At 41.2% G+C, this 14468-nt stretch overlaps 2 protein-coding genes across 4 annotated transcripts; both read right to left on the bottom strand.

Moving 5' to 3' along the window:
* Nucleotides 1-861: 861 nt before the first annotated feature.
* popdc2 (popeye domain cAMP effector 2) lies at nt 862-9036 on the bottom strand. 2 transcript variants are annotated; one of them, XM_072397750.1, is made up of 4 exons: nt 8121-9036; nt 5210-5318; nt 3957-4410; nt 862-1342 (listed from the first exon to the last, which is right to left on the bottom strand). In XM_072397750.1, exons 1-4 carry the CDS (start codon nt 8612-8614, stop codon nt 1260-1262), a joined length of 1140 nt encoding a protein of 379 aa, XP_072253851.1. In that variant the 5' UTR covers nt 8615-9036; the 3' UTR covers nt 862-1259. The 2 variants fall into 2 exon arrangements, with proteins under 2 accessions (XP_072253851.1, XP_072253850.1); XM_072397749.1 differs by having other exon boundaries at nt 3816-4410.
* A 1689-nt stretch (nt 9037-10725) lies between these two features.
* cox17 (cytochrome c oxidase copper chaperone COX17) lies at nt 10726-13580 on the bottom strand. Of its 2 annotated transcripts, none has more exons than XM_072397751.1 (4): nt 13504-13580; nt 12210-12335; nt 12021-12135; nt 10726-10928 (listed from the first exon to the last, which is right to left on the bottom strand). In XM_072397751.1, the coding sequence occupies exons 2-3, from the start codon at nt 12326-12328 to the stop codon at nt 12051-12053; spliced, it is 204 nt and encodes a 67-aa protein (XP_072253852.1). In that variant the 5' UTR covers nt 12329-12335; nt 13504-13580; the 3' UTR covers nt 10726-10928; nt 12021-12050. The 2 variants fall into 2 exon arrangements, with proteins under 2 accessions (XP_072253852.1, XP_072253853.1); XM_072397752.1 differs by lacking the exon at nt 13504-13580 and adding an exon at nt 12620-12638.
* Between the last annotated feature and the right edge of the window lie 888 nt (nt 13581-14468).

Consider the following 14468-nt stretch of genomic DNA (forward strand, 5'->3'; position numbering starts at 1 on the left):
CAGACGCTTCTCTCTGACAAAAGCTAAAGAAAGAGCAGCGCTACAAACCACCAGAAAACATACAATGTGAGCGTTTGTCCATGTGTACAAAACTTAAACTTACTGGTATCAAAATCCACAGTTAGAAATTGCAACTTATCCTGCTTTGTGTAAGCCAACATTCCCGTAACACGATGAGAACCACGAACAAGTACCCACATAGCAAATTGGTCTGGCCCAGTTCTGGCCCACATGATGCACTTACATCTGGCCCGCATACCGCAAAGAATGACGGCCCTTTACTGGCCCAGATCCGGTTTGCCAGAGCTGGTTCACACATGGGCCAGCACTGGGCCACCATTGCCAGATCTGGCCCACATCTGGCATGCCACACATAAACCGTGCCACCGTTGCCAGATCTGGCCCACATCTGGCATGCCACACATAAACCGTGCCACCATTGTCAGATCTGGCCCACATCTGGCATGCCACACATAAACCGTGCCACCATTGTCAGATCTGGCCCACATCCAGTTCCCTTGTCATGCCAGCCGTAGGCCAGAAGTGCCGGTTTGATGCCAGATCTGGCCCAGACTGGTCTGCTATGTGGGTAAGCAGCACCAACCAAGTATACCTGTATTTTCTTAACCCTAACTATGTATATTAATTCCAAATCCCAACCCTTTTGTTTTAACTTCTACCCTAACCATTCACAAATGAGAGCGGAGAAATGGGTGACAGTCGTACTTGGGTCACACCCCAATCACCTCCATCTGTGTCAAACATCTGTATGATCATGTAGAGCGATGTCGCATGTGGCTGTTGTGACAAATATATCAAGACATTTAGACAGCGAAAAAGATCAGGAAGACATAGTCAATGTACTATTTTGGGCCTTTATTGTAAAACTGTAGACAAACGTAGCTATTGCTTGTTCTGTCATGAGATTGGGATGAGTTGGAATATTGTTGGTATTTGCTTTTCGATTCTAGTCTAGTTCATCAATAGCTTATAGTTTTGTTTTGAAATTAGGCATCGAAATAAAGATGGCATGTCTAAGGTGGAAAAACAATGTGTATTTATCAGCGTATCGGTTGGCATTCTGCAAAAGAAGTCAAATTAATTCCTAGTTAAGATATCAAAACTGGCAGTTTAAGTCGAAACTTTAACTTGAATAGTAAGCAGGAAGAACATAGATAACATGAGAGCAGACAGTGTGACGTGACAGATTCATACTGCTATACTGAACATGACAAGGGTGTTTCCAGGATAGACTGTTCTCACAGTTTGGGAGTGTCAGTGGGAGCCAGCGGTGCTCTGCCCCTTCGGAATCGAGGTGGTAAATTCCCGTCAGCATCACCTCCTGCAGAGGCAACATCGAAGCCTGAGTTAGGACACGAGTGTTCTCACAGGAAACTCAAAGTGTGTTCACGGTTACAACTGATAACGTGAGAAACAAGTGGCAAGCCAAACGACAAAATTCGTTGCCATTTATCCAAAAAGAACTGAGGCGAGGAAACATCTCCTGCCTATTCACAGCAAGTATCTATTTCATTCTGGAATCCACCGCTTTCTAAAAACTGATTATACAATCAATTTGATCCATCAGTCACAAACAGACCTGCAGATGGGCAGCAAACATTTAAAGTAGTGTAAACTCTTCAGAGGAAGCTTGTTAGTGTAAATGGAACACGTTTTTATTGTGATTAATGTTTGTGTATTAAGCAAATGTATTATTTCCATATAATGGGAGATGTGTCCGCAGAATAGCGGCTACAGAGTGAGAGCAGGTACGAGCTAAAGGTATAAAGGAGGAGGTAAAAACAAGTTCCAGAGGACCAAAACCAGACCGTTGCTTTGTGTACTTTTATTACTGATAATTTGCTAGTTATTTATTCTCAGACCAAGATGTGCCACAGTTATGAGATTAAAGGTGAACTTTAAAATGCCAGCTTCATGTTGAGCAGACAGATTTATGTACACCGGAGCTGAAGTCCTGTTACTACAGCGGGACAGATTTGACCTGCCGCTTCACAGCTGTCCTGCAACCCAAGACCAACACTGACCCCACTACCCTGCTGTGAAATGTGATGCCCCACCTGTGATTGGATGGGAGCTGCTGCTGGGCCGGCAGGGCGGCGTCGAGGGGGGGAGGGGGAACAGATGAGCGGATAGAAAGCCAAATGGTGGGCACGCTGGATTAATAGCGTGGCACTGAATTTTTTTGAACATCCCCTAAATTTACAAGCTCTAATCCTTGTCAGATAAGCACACAGCTGCTATCCGGCCAACATCACAGCCACTCTGTGACCAACTGCTGTTCAGAAACCCCCCTCAGTTCATCACACGCACACAGGGAACATACAGCTACACACTACGATGAACCCAAACTGTGTCTATTTACAGTTAAATTGTTTTCCACTGACTGATCTATCCCCTGAGAACCCACTTCACTCCGCTTCTCTCCCAAACATGACTAAGCTTTTATGCAGCATAGCAACTACTAATGCAGCCGACATGGAGAGTATTTTAGTTTTAAAGTACTTGCAGTGGGATAATAATCCAGACAACCATAAAGCTGAAGAGGCTCCACAGTGAAGAATCTTAGCCATCACTAAAAGTTCAACTCTGAGCTGCGAATCACTTACTGAATACATAAAGCAGTGTAATCTAAAGTCTAAATTATTCTAAACATCGAAGTGGTTCTCCTTTAAAATGCAAATACCTCAAAAGGTCCTCAAAAGACAAATGAAATTAGAGAAGAAATACTACTGCATTACTGCTACTAGAAGTACTACTACTGGCTTCTCATACCTGAGAGTATCATTCCAAGGCTAGACAATAGATTTTTATTCATTTTAACCAGTCAAATATCTCTGGGGTTGAAATTAGTAGAGGAGTTATAATAGTTCTAAAAGCTTCTACGATTTAAGAATAAACCTCATATTTTACATGTAGATATGTTTACTCATGGAAGAAACACTATGATCATTTGAGTAGCATCACAGCAACGTAAAAGATCCATTGCAGGTAAAAATCTTAGTTAAAGGCAATGGTAAGCTAGTATTTTCTGTCACTTTCTGTCTTTCAGTTCAATTCAGTTTTTCTATAAAGTGCAGATTCACACCGAGGGTCATTTGAAGTCACTTTAAAGAGAAAGTGGATAAGTTTATCCCATTTGATAGTTAGAGAGTTTCAATCGCATATGTATGGTTAAGGTTGGAAAAAGCCATTTCTGAGTTAAGTTTTCACACTAGAACTTTCAGAAGATATAGAAAACCATTACAGTTTTTATTACTCATTATGGATCCTTTCATGTTGAAGTTGAACTACGGCTACAGCTCCACTTGGCCACTTCATCGGACTACTCACCCTGTCCCAGTATACATTTACTGATGAAAGTATGTGGCACACTGCAACACTCTGGATCGTATGAGGACTCCTCTTCCTCTGCTTCTAACTTTCTCTGTGATCATCGTACATGTAAGTATAGCGGCACAGACTTAGTCTTGAAGTTATGGGAATGGGACTTTTATCAAGGACAGTTGAGATGGATCTGATTTTAAGGGCTTAATCTATATCTTTAAACTACTAGATAGTGTATTTTAACTTCTGAAAATCATATAAATAGTAAAACATTAACTGTATTTTCCATACAAACATGCATTCGTAAATTGATGTCTGTAAAAAATATTTACATGATGTGTTTTATAATGTTGTGGTGTATTTGCTCAGCCTTGTTGCGCTCTACAAAGCCAGGTTAGTAGAAACTGTGCAAACTTCCATGCACACACACCGCCCCCATGCGACTCTTTCCACCCAGGTGAGGTACTTACATGTAGCTTAAGTGGTGACCCAGTGTGTTAGCTCCAGCACCCTGCCTCTCTACCTCATATAATCCCTCTCACTGCCATAATCCGTTAAGGAGCCTGTCATATCAGCAAAGTCCTCCAGGACCAGGCTGGTGGTGTCCTCACCAGAGGGCAGGTCCGGGTTCCAGGGCTGTTGGTAGAGGTCGTGCTCAGAGGCCTGGGGCACATCCGGGGCTGTCGTCTTTGGTCCCTGCAGGTAGGGTTTAAGGGGCTGAGACTGGCCCGGATCAGACATCTGGTAGGCCGGTGTTGGATCTTGGCTCTGTTGTTCAGATGGTTGCTCCTTGGCGATGCCACCGTCGCTGCCGCTGCCGCTGCCGCCCTCGCTGCCCTGCGAGGAAGGGGCCAAAACGTGGTAGAGGCTCGGCAGGCGGATGTCCAGCAGCACACCACTCTTTATAAAGAGCTTGTTGTTGAGGTTGTAGAGCTTTTCAGCAATGTCGTATCCCAGCATGACAGACAAGAGACGGGCGATGTAACGCTCCTTTGAAATCAGCATATAGAGGCGGCGGCGACGCCATGAGATGTAGCGGGAGTCTTCATCTGCCGTCAGAGTCACCTGGAGAGTATGAATCAACACGATAAATACGTTAAAACTATTCATTTCTTATATTTAATTATAGCAATATAGAGCAAAGGTTTTTCTAAGTAGAAACCATTTTTCTTTTCTCAGTAATTTTGGCTATTTTATTCCAGCATAAAAACATTATCCCTTCATAAAGCACAGTGGTAGCAGTATCATGGTTTGGGACAGTTTAGCTGGAACAATTCATTCTCAAATTAACCAACAACTTCTTCAGTAAAAAGTCTGAATATTTGTCTGTGAGGTGACTCAACATAAAAAGAAAGTGACTCTGCAATATAGAAGAGACAAAGAGTTGTACCAAAGAATGGTTGAAGGGAATAAAAATCATGTGTTAGACTTTAATCCAGAAGAAATCCGAAGAAACACTAAAAGCAAAGATTCAGAAACTTTTGCCACATACAAACATGTCATATTGGGTCATTTTCATAAATACAAGAGCAAGCATGACATTTGAATATTCTTTTAGATCATATTCAGGCACAAATATAGACACTTCTGAGTGATATTGAATCTTAAGGACCCGCCATTACAGACTTTTTCACTTTTTTCTGGCATAAATTATTAATTGATCGATCCAGAATATAAACAGCAAACTCTAGAAATGTCTTACATCCAGTCAGTCTGATAACCAGCACACCATCCCTGTTTGAACAAGAGCTACACCTGAATATCGAGTTTAACTTTACCGCCACCTAATGAATTTGCTTTTTTAAGACATGAACAGAAGCTGCAACAGCGGCTCCTTTGATGATCTACATGTCGAGTCCCATACCTGGAACTTTCCCTCCTCGTTTGGTCTGAGAGACTCCCACTCAGGGGAGTCAAGGAACTGATGGCGGTGGATGAAGTGCAGAAACTGACCCTCCAAAGACACACTGATCCTGTAAGTGAGAGTGAGAGATGCAAGGTGAAAAAGACACAATAGGAACAGAGGGATTTGGAAGTCACTTTACGGTCTGAGGCTGTAGGACACACATACGAAGCACCTTGAAATTTTTGTAAATGAATGTGTTCTTGTGGTAGACAAACTGTAAGAAGCCTTTATTTAAACCCTGGGCGTTAATTCAAAGCTATTTTACTATGTGCTGTGATAATGACCTTGATTTCCTCTGGGACAGTCACCTGCTACAAAGGTCTCTCTACTGCTGGTACTTTCCTATTTGGCATGTATGTTATAAGACCAACTGTGTGTGTAAAGACTCCCTACTTTAGTCTGAGGCCTTGGAATCTGTTGTCCTCCACTGATTTCTGTCGAATCTCACTTTATAATGCTATTGAGGCTGAATGGGAGCAAATCCCTGAAGCCAGATTCTTAATCTGGTCAGAGGTTTTCCCAGAAGATTTGAGACTGTTACAGCATCAGATTATTGTTCATTGTTTTTAGATGAAATTCCAACAATTGCGTGTTTGGGTGTTAATACGTTTAGTTCTGCCACCACTTTAGAAATGAAACTTTGATAGCATTTGTTTGTTTCCAAATTTGGCTCAACGACACCGTGGCCAACATTTAATTTAAGGTAAGAGGAGCTGTCAGCTTCCACTTTCCTGTCACTGGTACAAAGATATCACTTAACCAGCTGGCAGAGTGCACAGGGACTCTCACTGGTGAGTCACAGACAAAAATACTCTGTTTACAACATTTCTCAACTGTAAGTTCCAGGGCCGTAGGATCTAATGCAGCCCTGCTTTGAGGATGTTTGGACGAAGAGAACACATTTCCTGTGATGGTTATATGTTGCCAACAGCCTCAAAAAATAGGAAATTTGGAGTCCAGTTTGATGAAATTTTAGTTGTTTTACTATCTCTAAAAGAATGATTTAAAGCTGTGCTTATAGGTGTATAATGAGAGCGCCGTCTTTATCATTTCAGCATCGTCCATTAGATGAAATGTCACATCCTGTAAATGAGAAATAACTTCTTCTATCTCTCTCCCACGCCAAACAAGATGTTTGTATCATGACATGTTATTATGACAATGATATTATAACAGCACACTGAGGAGGGAATACTCTAAAAATAATACTTTTAATACTCAAAAGTTCTTTCTGTGCTGTTTTTAAAAAGCTAAAGAACGCAATGGTTTGTAAAGCATTTAAACCTAAATATATCATGAAAACTAGCATAAGTCAGAAATGATTTGTGTTGAAACTGAGGCATTTCTCAAAAGTATCTGCTTATTTTAAGAATTACGATGGGGGCAACAAAAGAATACAAAAGTTGTGGGAAAAGTTATTTGAAAATCTCGTAACTACTGATGTTAACTCACATCAGGTCAGTAAAATGACTAAAAAGAGTTGTTTAGCAGTAAAGAAGAGGAGCGGCTCGCCACTCTGAGAGACTGTGGGAAGAAATAGTTCAGTATTTTAAGAATGGTGATTTTCAGCATAAAATTGCAAAGCATTGTGGGATGTCATCAGCTGTGGTAGACAAGATATTTAAAAGATGCTGAGAATCGGGGTAAATCTCACAGGTGAAAACTGCTGTGGTAATCTGTGGCAGCACTGCTTTAAAAACTCAGACTGAAGAAGCCTTTCGGATGAGAAGTGAAACTTCTTCAAGTCCATTTCCTCTTATTCAAGTTCTCAGGATTAACTGGATATTTAGTAGATTGTAAAATCCTTCTGCCTGAGCTCATTTAAGATGGACTGAGGTAAGAAACTGTGCTGCAATTTGATCAGAATCACGAATTTGTTTTAGAAATTATGGAGCCTCCCAAATCTGTGTTGGTACCATTGATGCTGAGTATTGTATAAAGGTTCTGGAGCAACATTTCCCACCATCCAAACTGGTTTGGTTTGTTTTCCTTTGCTTTTTTCACCAAGACAACGTAAAACGAGATTCTGTAGATATTACAACAGAATGACTCCACAGTTCAGACCTGTCAAGCTTTTTTAAATAACAACATTTGCAGACTTCACCACTAAGCCGTATAAATCTGTAGCATCATCAAGTGTCCCAGTCCAAACACTTTTAGAATGGTGTCTCTTCAAAATAAGCATATATTTGTGAGAAAATGGATGAATGGATTCTGTTTTTAATCCACATTTTACAGAGTGTGACAGCTTTTTGGAGAGGCCCTCTAACAGAGATGTTAAACTGCACTAACATGTGTGTCAGTGCTCCCTGTTCACTGTGCAGCGCACCTACAACTGCTAACCTGTGGCTTAGATGTTCCTAAGTTACAATTTATTGGTAAGTTTTCTGTACTTTTACTTAAACCACCAAGGAATCCAATCACGTAAAAGCAGCCTCTTGGAGGGACAACCCCAAAAATGGTTTTGTTTTCCAGAGTTGAAGGAAACATTTTGGCATATTCAAATGTATTATGTGGATTTAAAGTCACAAATTTATCCTTTTGTTTCATTCTCATGCTTCTAATTGGCAAAACTTTCAGCAGCAGACAGCACACAGGGACCACATGGAGGTTTTAGCAGCTGAAGAGCCGGTTATTTCCCTCAGGAAGTTGTAGAAATCTAAATCAGAGCTTAAAGGCAGGTTAATATTACATTCTTTGAGGAGCCGTGAAGTTAATACCATCGTTATTGTCACTCCATATTCTGAGGTTCTGTAAAATCTTATGCCGGCTGTATTCTACAGAAACAGAAGGGGTGGTTTGCATTTGTTTGTACAGATGTGTGGATGTAAGACACATGCATACACATGCATACACACACACTCCCCACCTCCCAGACAGCAGAAAGGAGAGCTGGTCAATGGGCGTCTTGCCCTCCACAGCATACGTCTCTCCTGCTTTCAGCTCCACCACTTTGTTCTCAAAAGCTCTTGCAATCTCCTTGAACACCTGGACAGGCACGCCCAGCGGCTGGTAGACCGCCTGGTAGAGGAAGGACAGCTCCTCACTGCGTATTCCTTCCTGGTGAAGCCGGAAGAGGAGGTGGCTGATCTGAAGCAAGCAGGCCAGTAGTAGAAGAAGGTTCCAGGTGAAGACATCAAGGCCGCACATGGTCATCCAGCCCCACAGAGTGAGGCACAGGAAGGCGGGAGACAGGAAGCCGAAGATGAAGAGGCACCCGTAGGCTCCGCTGCCTCCCATGTAGCCCAGGAACAGGATGGTGTTGCCCAAATGGTAGATGGCTCCCTCTGTATTGTTGCTCCAGCCATTGCATAAAGGGGAAAAGATCAAGCTGTCCAGGAGGGTCAAGTTTTCTGCGCTCATGTTTAAAACTCACAAAATAATAAGCTGGAAGGAGGCTTTTGATGCACAAAATAAAGTAAGAAACACCAAAAAGGCTTCTAATCCGCTAAAACCTGCTGCTGTCCCTGTCCTGTCAACACTTACAACAAGATGATCTGTTTGAATTACAGCCGGTTGAAAAAATAAACAGCTGATACTGAGTAAAAATGTAAATGTTTGTTCCCTTGGCGTGCAGTGGAAAATTCTTCAATGTGAAGAAGTTCTCACGGCTCTGTTTGTTACAGACACACAGCTGGAATGGGTCTCCTCTTCTCCTCCTCTCATTATGCGTCCTTTCCTCTGGCTTCTCGCCCCGTCTCTCCCTTCTGAGCCTTCCTGATGTCTTTCTTGCTTTGATTTTCTGTCCGTTTCTCTCACCCGCCGGCCTGCACTGAAGAGCCAACAGCTGGAGGAGAAGGGAGAAGGGAGGGGGGGACGTTGATAGAGCCCTAGAAGGATAACCATGTTTGGAATTGAAACCCAAGGAGGAGAGTGGCAGATAGAAAGCAGGCCTGCTACTTAACATAACAGAAAGAGAGGGACAGGAAACGGGAGGGAGCAGTGGGGCTGTATAACATGAGACAACCCACCCCCAAAAAAAGTGTCACACATTTAAAGTTAAGACTTTCTCACAAATTTCATGAGTGCAGTCCACTCCAGCGAGCGTGGCTCTCCTGGTGCATATTTAGAGACACAGAAATAAACAGGATGGCAGAGCAGGTCAGATTTCAGGTGTAAACGCCACCATCACTCCACATATCTGACTCTCCGGCTGGAAACTCCACCCACAGGGTCCGTCTCCGCCTCCGTCACAATCTCTGGCCTGCTCTATTTGTTGCCATATAATGCACTGTATTCTTATCAAAGTTAAACATTTCAGTGTGTATTGAACTGGTTATACGACCTAAGAATTGTTTTCTACCTGCAGACGTTAATTTGCGGCTTATTCTTATTTAAGGGGAAAAAATGACTGAATGAGGCAGGTTACATGGAACAAGGAGGCAAAGACATATTTACTTTCCCTGGTTCCTTGATATCACCGTAATCCCTCGATTGTCATTTTTTTGTGACTTATAAGATATATTTTGGGCAAAAACAAAGGCTTAAAAGTAACAAAAAGAAACTTGTTGTGGACATAAATGATGTAGACACTGCACTGTATGGTAAATATAACTACTGGACACCTATTACACAGCAAACTTATGCCATTAACTACACACTAAAAAACATGCTGAATGCATTTAGACTTGTTTAAACATTGAAGATGTTGCACCTTAAAGTGGGAAAAATGCATGCAGATTTAGTCTATTAAATTATGCATCCAAAAACAGAAACAAGTGCATGTGGAAGTCTGCTTCGGGCTGCTTGTTTTTCACAGGAGGATTTTGCTTTTCTAACACAAGAGGAGCGCTCACTCAAAAGGGTCAATTTGGTTCTTTTTTTAGATATTTTCCTCAAGTGATGCTACAGAAACGTAGCATTCAGCTCCACTAGGTGGGCTGTATTATCTTAAAACCTTTGCAAAAGCCAATTTTAGACTAAACAACTATCAGTCTGGGCTAATCTCTTCACATGTTGTATCCATGTTGGCGTCAGGTTTTCATAATAACTTCCCAAATGAGGCGAGGACTGTCGGTATTTTTTCTGTAAGTGCACTTAATTCTTAAAACATATTAAATCCCCTGAAAGTTTCCATTTAGTATCCTTTCAAACTCTAGAAAAGATATTGTTTGTGATTTAAAGCAAAGTTTCATCACCCCTTTTGCAGCTTTTTTATATGAATGATTCTAATTTCAAATTGCATTTCAACACCTTTCCGCATTGATGGTAAACCAGTTTGTTTACAACGTGATCACTGCAGCCGTGCGAAAACAAGTGTCCACTATCAGGCACACTTCGGTGACACACTGTGGAGAAGGAATGCAGATATGCCAAGTATCGACTTTACAGGGTCAGGAGTTATTTTTAAGCATAAGTGCATACCAGGAGCAGCAACTGGCCAGCAACCACTTCCACAGGGAAGAGGAGCCACAATGCAAAAACCTCAAGATGAATACAACACTAATAACCTTGAGAAAAGAGAGCAGACAGGCTTATTGCATAGGACCTTTATTTCCATACAGCCTTTAATATATATTCACACATCAGATTTGTCAGACTTTAAAAAAAAAAAGAAGACATTTTTTCATAAAGTTGGAGTTGGAGTGCTCCTTTATCACGTTTCCCTTGCAGCGGATGTATAAATAAGAGGTGAAAAAAAGAATATGCAGGGTCATCTTCCACTCTCAGCAACACACTGCAGGAGAGATCAAAAATGCACAAGGACACAGTTTGAGTGCATTACTTCAAGGAGCTACATGTTCTGCAGATTATATTTTGATTTTGACCTACATTTGAGCCAAAATTGTTTTCAAACTTCAACACACAGGAAAACCAAGTCCAGGGCTGGTACTTAGCAAAAGTCCCACATTTAACCCACAAAACCAAGTTCAACTGTCAGCATAACTGCAAATGCATGTTTCTTTCAGCCTCATGAAAAAATATTTATCCTGTTAACATAAAAGCAATATCAGGCAGGCCAGTTAAAGCGAGCCGCCCGGCCCCGGGCTCGTTTCATCTGTAGCCATGCAGCACGCGGGATAAATCCTCCGCCCACATCCCATCTCTGCCTCCTCATAAATCCTGTTTGATCTCATGCTGCAGCATGAAATGAGCAATAGCCAAGGCAACTGACCCAGCAAAAGAAAAACTTTCATTGCTCACCTTAAAAAAACTACAACAAAGCTGGGCATTTTCATGGGTCACAGAGAGGGCAGGTGCCCCCATTTACACACCAGACTGATTCAATTCAAGCTGGTTTTAGTCTGTCAGGGCATATCTGGCTGCAGCTCGTCAGCCAAGTGAGTAATGACTACATGCAAATTTAAGCTTCCGGTCCTTTCAAAAAGCTACGTGCTAAAAGGGCATATTAACAACACCCTGAACCAAATCTTTTTTTAACGGGGATGTAACACCCTGAGGGGATTAAAAAAATTAATCAGGAAACGTTAGATTCAATTAGGAAGCGATGATGGGTTTTGTGCGTCAGAAGCTACAAACATTACATTTTTTATTTCTAAAAAAAGAAATGTAGCCAGTTTGGAAAAACTGGTAAATGAAACTAAATGTGTGAGCTTCCAAGTTTCATAGAAACTGAAGGACAAATGAATGGACTGGTTGAGTTAAGCTTCAAGCGAATGACTCATCAACACAAACTCACCATAAATGCAAGCAACCGCATCCTGTTTGCAGTATTTCTCCCCCAGAAAAAGACAACTTTACCAACGGCTCTGAAGCTTATTAAAGAAAAGTCTCTTTAAAGGTGGAATAGTTTTTATTTGATACTCACCACACAATCACATACGCAAAGTACAAGTAGTTAAATCTTGAATCCAAGTGCCCTCATGCAATCTTTGTGTGCCTCGATTAAGTCCCTGCAGTTTTCCTCGCCCTTCTCAATGATGCTGGTGGGTGAAACAAAAATTAGGTCAGGGATATCGCAAGGAAACCATTTCAGTCTCTCCAGCCAGGTACTTACCAGGCATCTCTGACTTTTTTTGTCTCTGGACAAGCACAGCATGGCTTCAGGGGCTTTTTCTCCTCTGTGCTCGCTGTAAGTGCAGGAGGCTCCACGCTGGCAGCCGACAGGGATGACATCTTCAAGCTAAAACACAGAAATTAGGGAATTACTTCCTTTACTGGCAACCTTCACTTCAACATTCGCTACAGAGCAGTTGACATATCTATCTTCCTTTCTACATATAAAGCAAAACAGGATGAGCTGGCATTCAGGAGTCAACTGAACCCATTTCCCACGTACATTTTCCTTTATTTCAATTAGACAAATGCTTTGAACTTCAAGGTCACAACTGAACATGGCACTGGAATGCTAAACAGACCACAATCGCTGGCTATGATTGGCCGATTATTCTCATATAACTGTAGTACCGCAGTCAAGTGTGCCAGTTCGTCTTCCTGCAGGGGATCAGATAATTAGAGCCACAATCATCCACCCAATTACAGTTTCTGTCAGGCTGAACTGCAGGTCCTGGTCAAAAAAACTGATTTAGCAAAAGGCCAAATCTCTGGTGGTTCCAGCTTATTAAGTGTTCCTGGTCCTCTTCTTATAATCATTCTGACACTATGTTTACACAGGCTGACCAACCATAAAGTCACTATGGTGTAATCAAACTGTTAAGTTAAAGCAAAATATATGAGGTCCACTCAAGGAAAACCATGTGAATATAACCCTTTATCTTCATTATCAAAATACATTATCTAAACGAGTCATGAGGCGTTTGCAATAATCAATTCTGGTTAACTGGTTCACAAACATCTGAAAACTGAATCACTGAAAAATAAACAATACATGTCATTCGGATATTGTATGTAATAATCATCCGATCACATCCTCGCCTTTGACTCTGTCAGAGAAGGGCGCTGAGGTGATGTAACTGGTGCAGAGATGTAATCATTAAAGGCCAATAAAACAATAAATACAGAAGCCAGGGATTACACAAAACTATCAAATATTAATAAGTATCTTGAAGGGTCTAACGAAAGTCACGAAACAAGCATTCTTGTACTTTTTCGCAGTGTTGTGGTTTTTAGGCATTAGCTAACCATGTTGCACAACGCTTACATAAAGTTAGCTAACACTAGCTAACGATGCTGGCAAAAGTAGGACCACAAAAACATTCACAGGAACGCTCGAAGTGGCGCCATGACAGACAAAAACCAGTTAAATCAACACAACACGTAGAGCAACATTTAAAACACCCTATCAGTAAAAAAAAAAGGCGGCGATAGTACGTTGTGTAACGCTAACTTACTTGTACGAAGAGTAATACTCTCGCTAGCTGAAGCTTCACCTTCAGAATGAAACCACCACGCTGTGAGCAATGTCACGTGTTCAGCTTTTTACTCACATGACTACAAATATTAACTGAGGCTGCTGGGAAATGTAGTACTTTAGTACAAAAGGCGTGAAGACGACAGAGAGGCGACACGTGAAGGCCTCTGAGAGGAGAAAACAGAGCCCGGAGTGTCCCAGAGTAAGCTGGATATTTATTGAGAAGGTTTAAATAGATATTGATATGTTTTGGTAAAATAAAATGCACATTTTGGGTATTCAAAACGCTATCTAATATTTTTTTTAATCATATAAGTAAAGAAAATATAAATAACTTATTTTCAATCTGCTTATTCACTTTTTAATTATATTTTGGATGAAATGTTTAACATTTGACAGGCTGTTTACTATATTTTTTCTCAGCTGACGCATAGATAATGAGGTCCTCAAATAACTGCTCAATTTATGAATTCAAAAGCATGTGACATCAAGCATAGAAATAAGAAAGACGGGCTTTCCATGAAGAACAATCTTTACATTATCTAAATTATGCAAATATTTTACATTGTTGTTGTTTGCTAAACAAAGCCATACACACTGAATTTTTAAAATGCTTTATTCCGACACCATTAAAGCATACAGCAGTAAATTACTCTTCTTTTAATGTCCTGGCTTAATTGGCTGCATCTATGAAGATGTGAATAAAAAAACGTGCCTGGTGGGGGTTCACTATTCTTGCTGCCACAGTGGATCTTGCATCCTGGAGAATGCATAGCTTCAGTTTCTTTTCTAATTAAATAAATCTCATCTAAAGCCAGGATAAATCTGTTTTGTTCTGATAATCACAAAGGTGCGGTAGCTGAAAATTAGGATCAACAGCCACTGGATTCTTATTTTCTCCCACACGGTCAATACCATTATGTAAGATACTGCTGCTGCTCGACA

Source organism: Leuresthes tenuis, unplaced genomic scaffold, assembly GCF_036924035.1.
Source record: "Leuresthes tenuis unplaced genomic scaffold, fLeuTen1.0.hap1 SCAF_12, whole genome shotgun sequence".
In the NCBI taxonomy this organism is placed as follows: Eukaryota; Metazoa; Chordata; class Actinopteri; order Atheriniformes; family Atherinopsidae; genus Leuresthes; species Leuresthes tenuis.

Excerpts from the sequence above, each read along its gene's own strand:
- cox17 (XM_072397751.1), bottom strand. The coding sequence starts at position 12,328 with ATGTCATCCCTGTCGGCTGCCAGCGTGGAGCCTCCTGCACTTACAGCG. Across the intron at positions 12,136-12,209 it reads AAAAAAGTCAGAGATGCCTG|CATCATTGAGAAGGGCGAGG; the intron begins GTAAGTACCTGG and ends TTCACCCACCAG.
- popdc2 (XM_072397749.1), bottom strand. The coding sequence starts at position 8,614 with ATGAGCGCAGAAAACTTGACCCTCCTGGACAGCTTGATCTTTTCCCCT. Across the intron at positions 5,319-8,120 it reads TCCTTTCTGCTGTCTGGGAG|GATCAGTGTGTCTTTGGAGG; the intron begins GTGGGGAGTGTG and ends TCTCACTTACAG. Across the intron at positions 4,411-5,209 it reads ACGAGGAGGGAAAGTTCCAG|GTGACTCTGACGGCAGATGA; the intron begins GTATGGGACTCG and ends CATACTCTCCAG.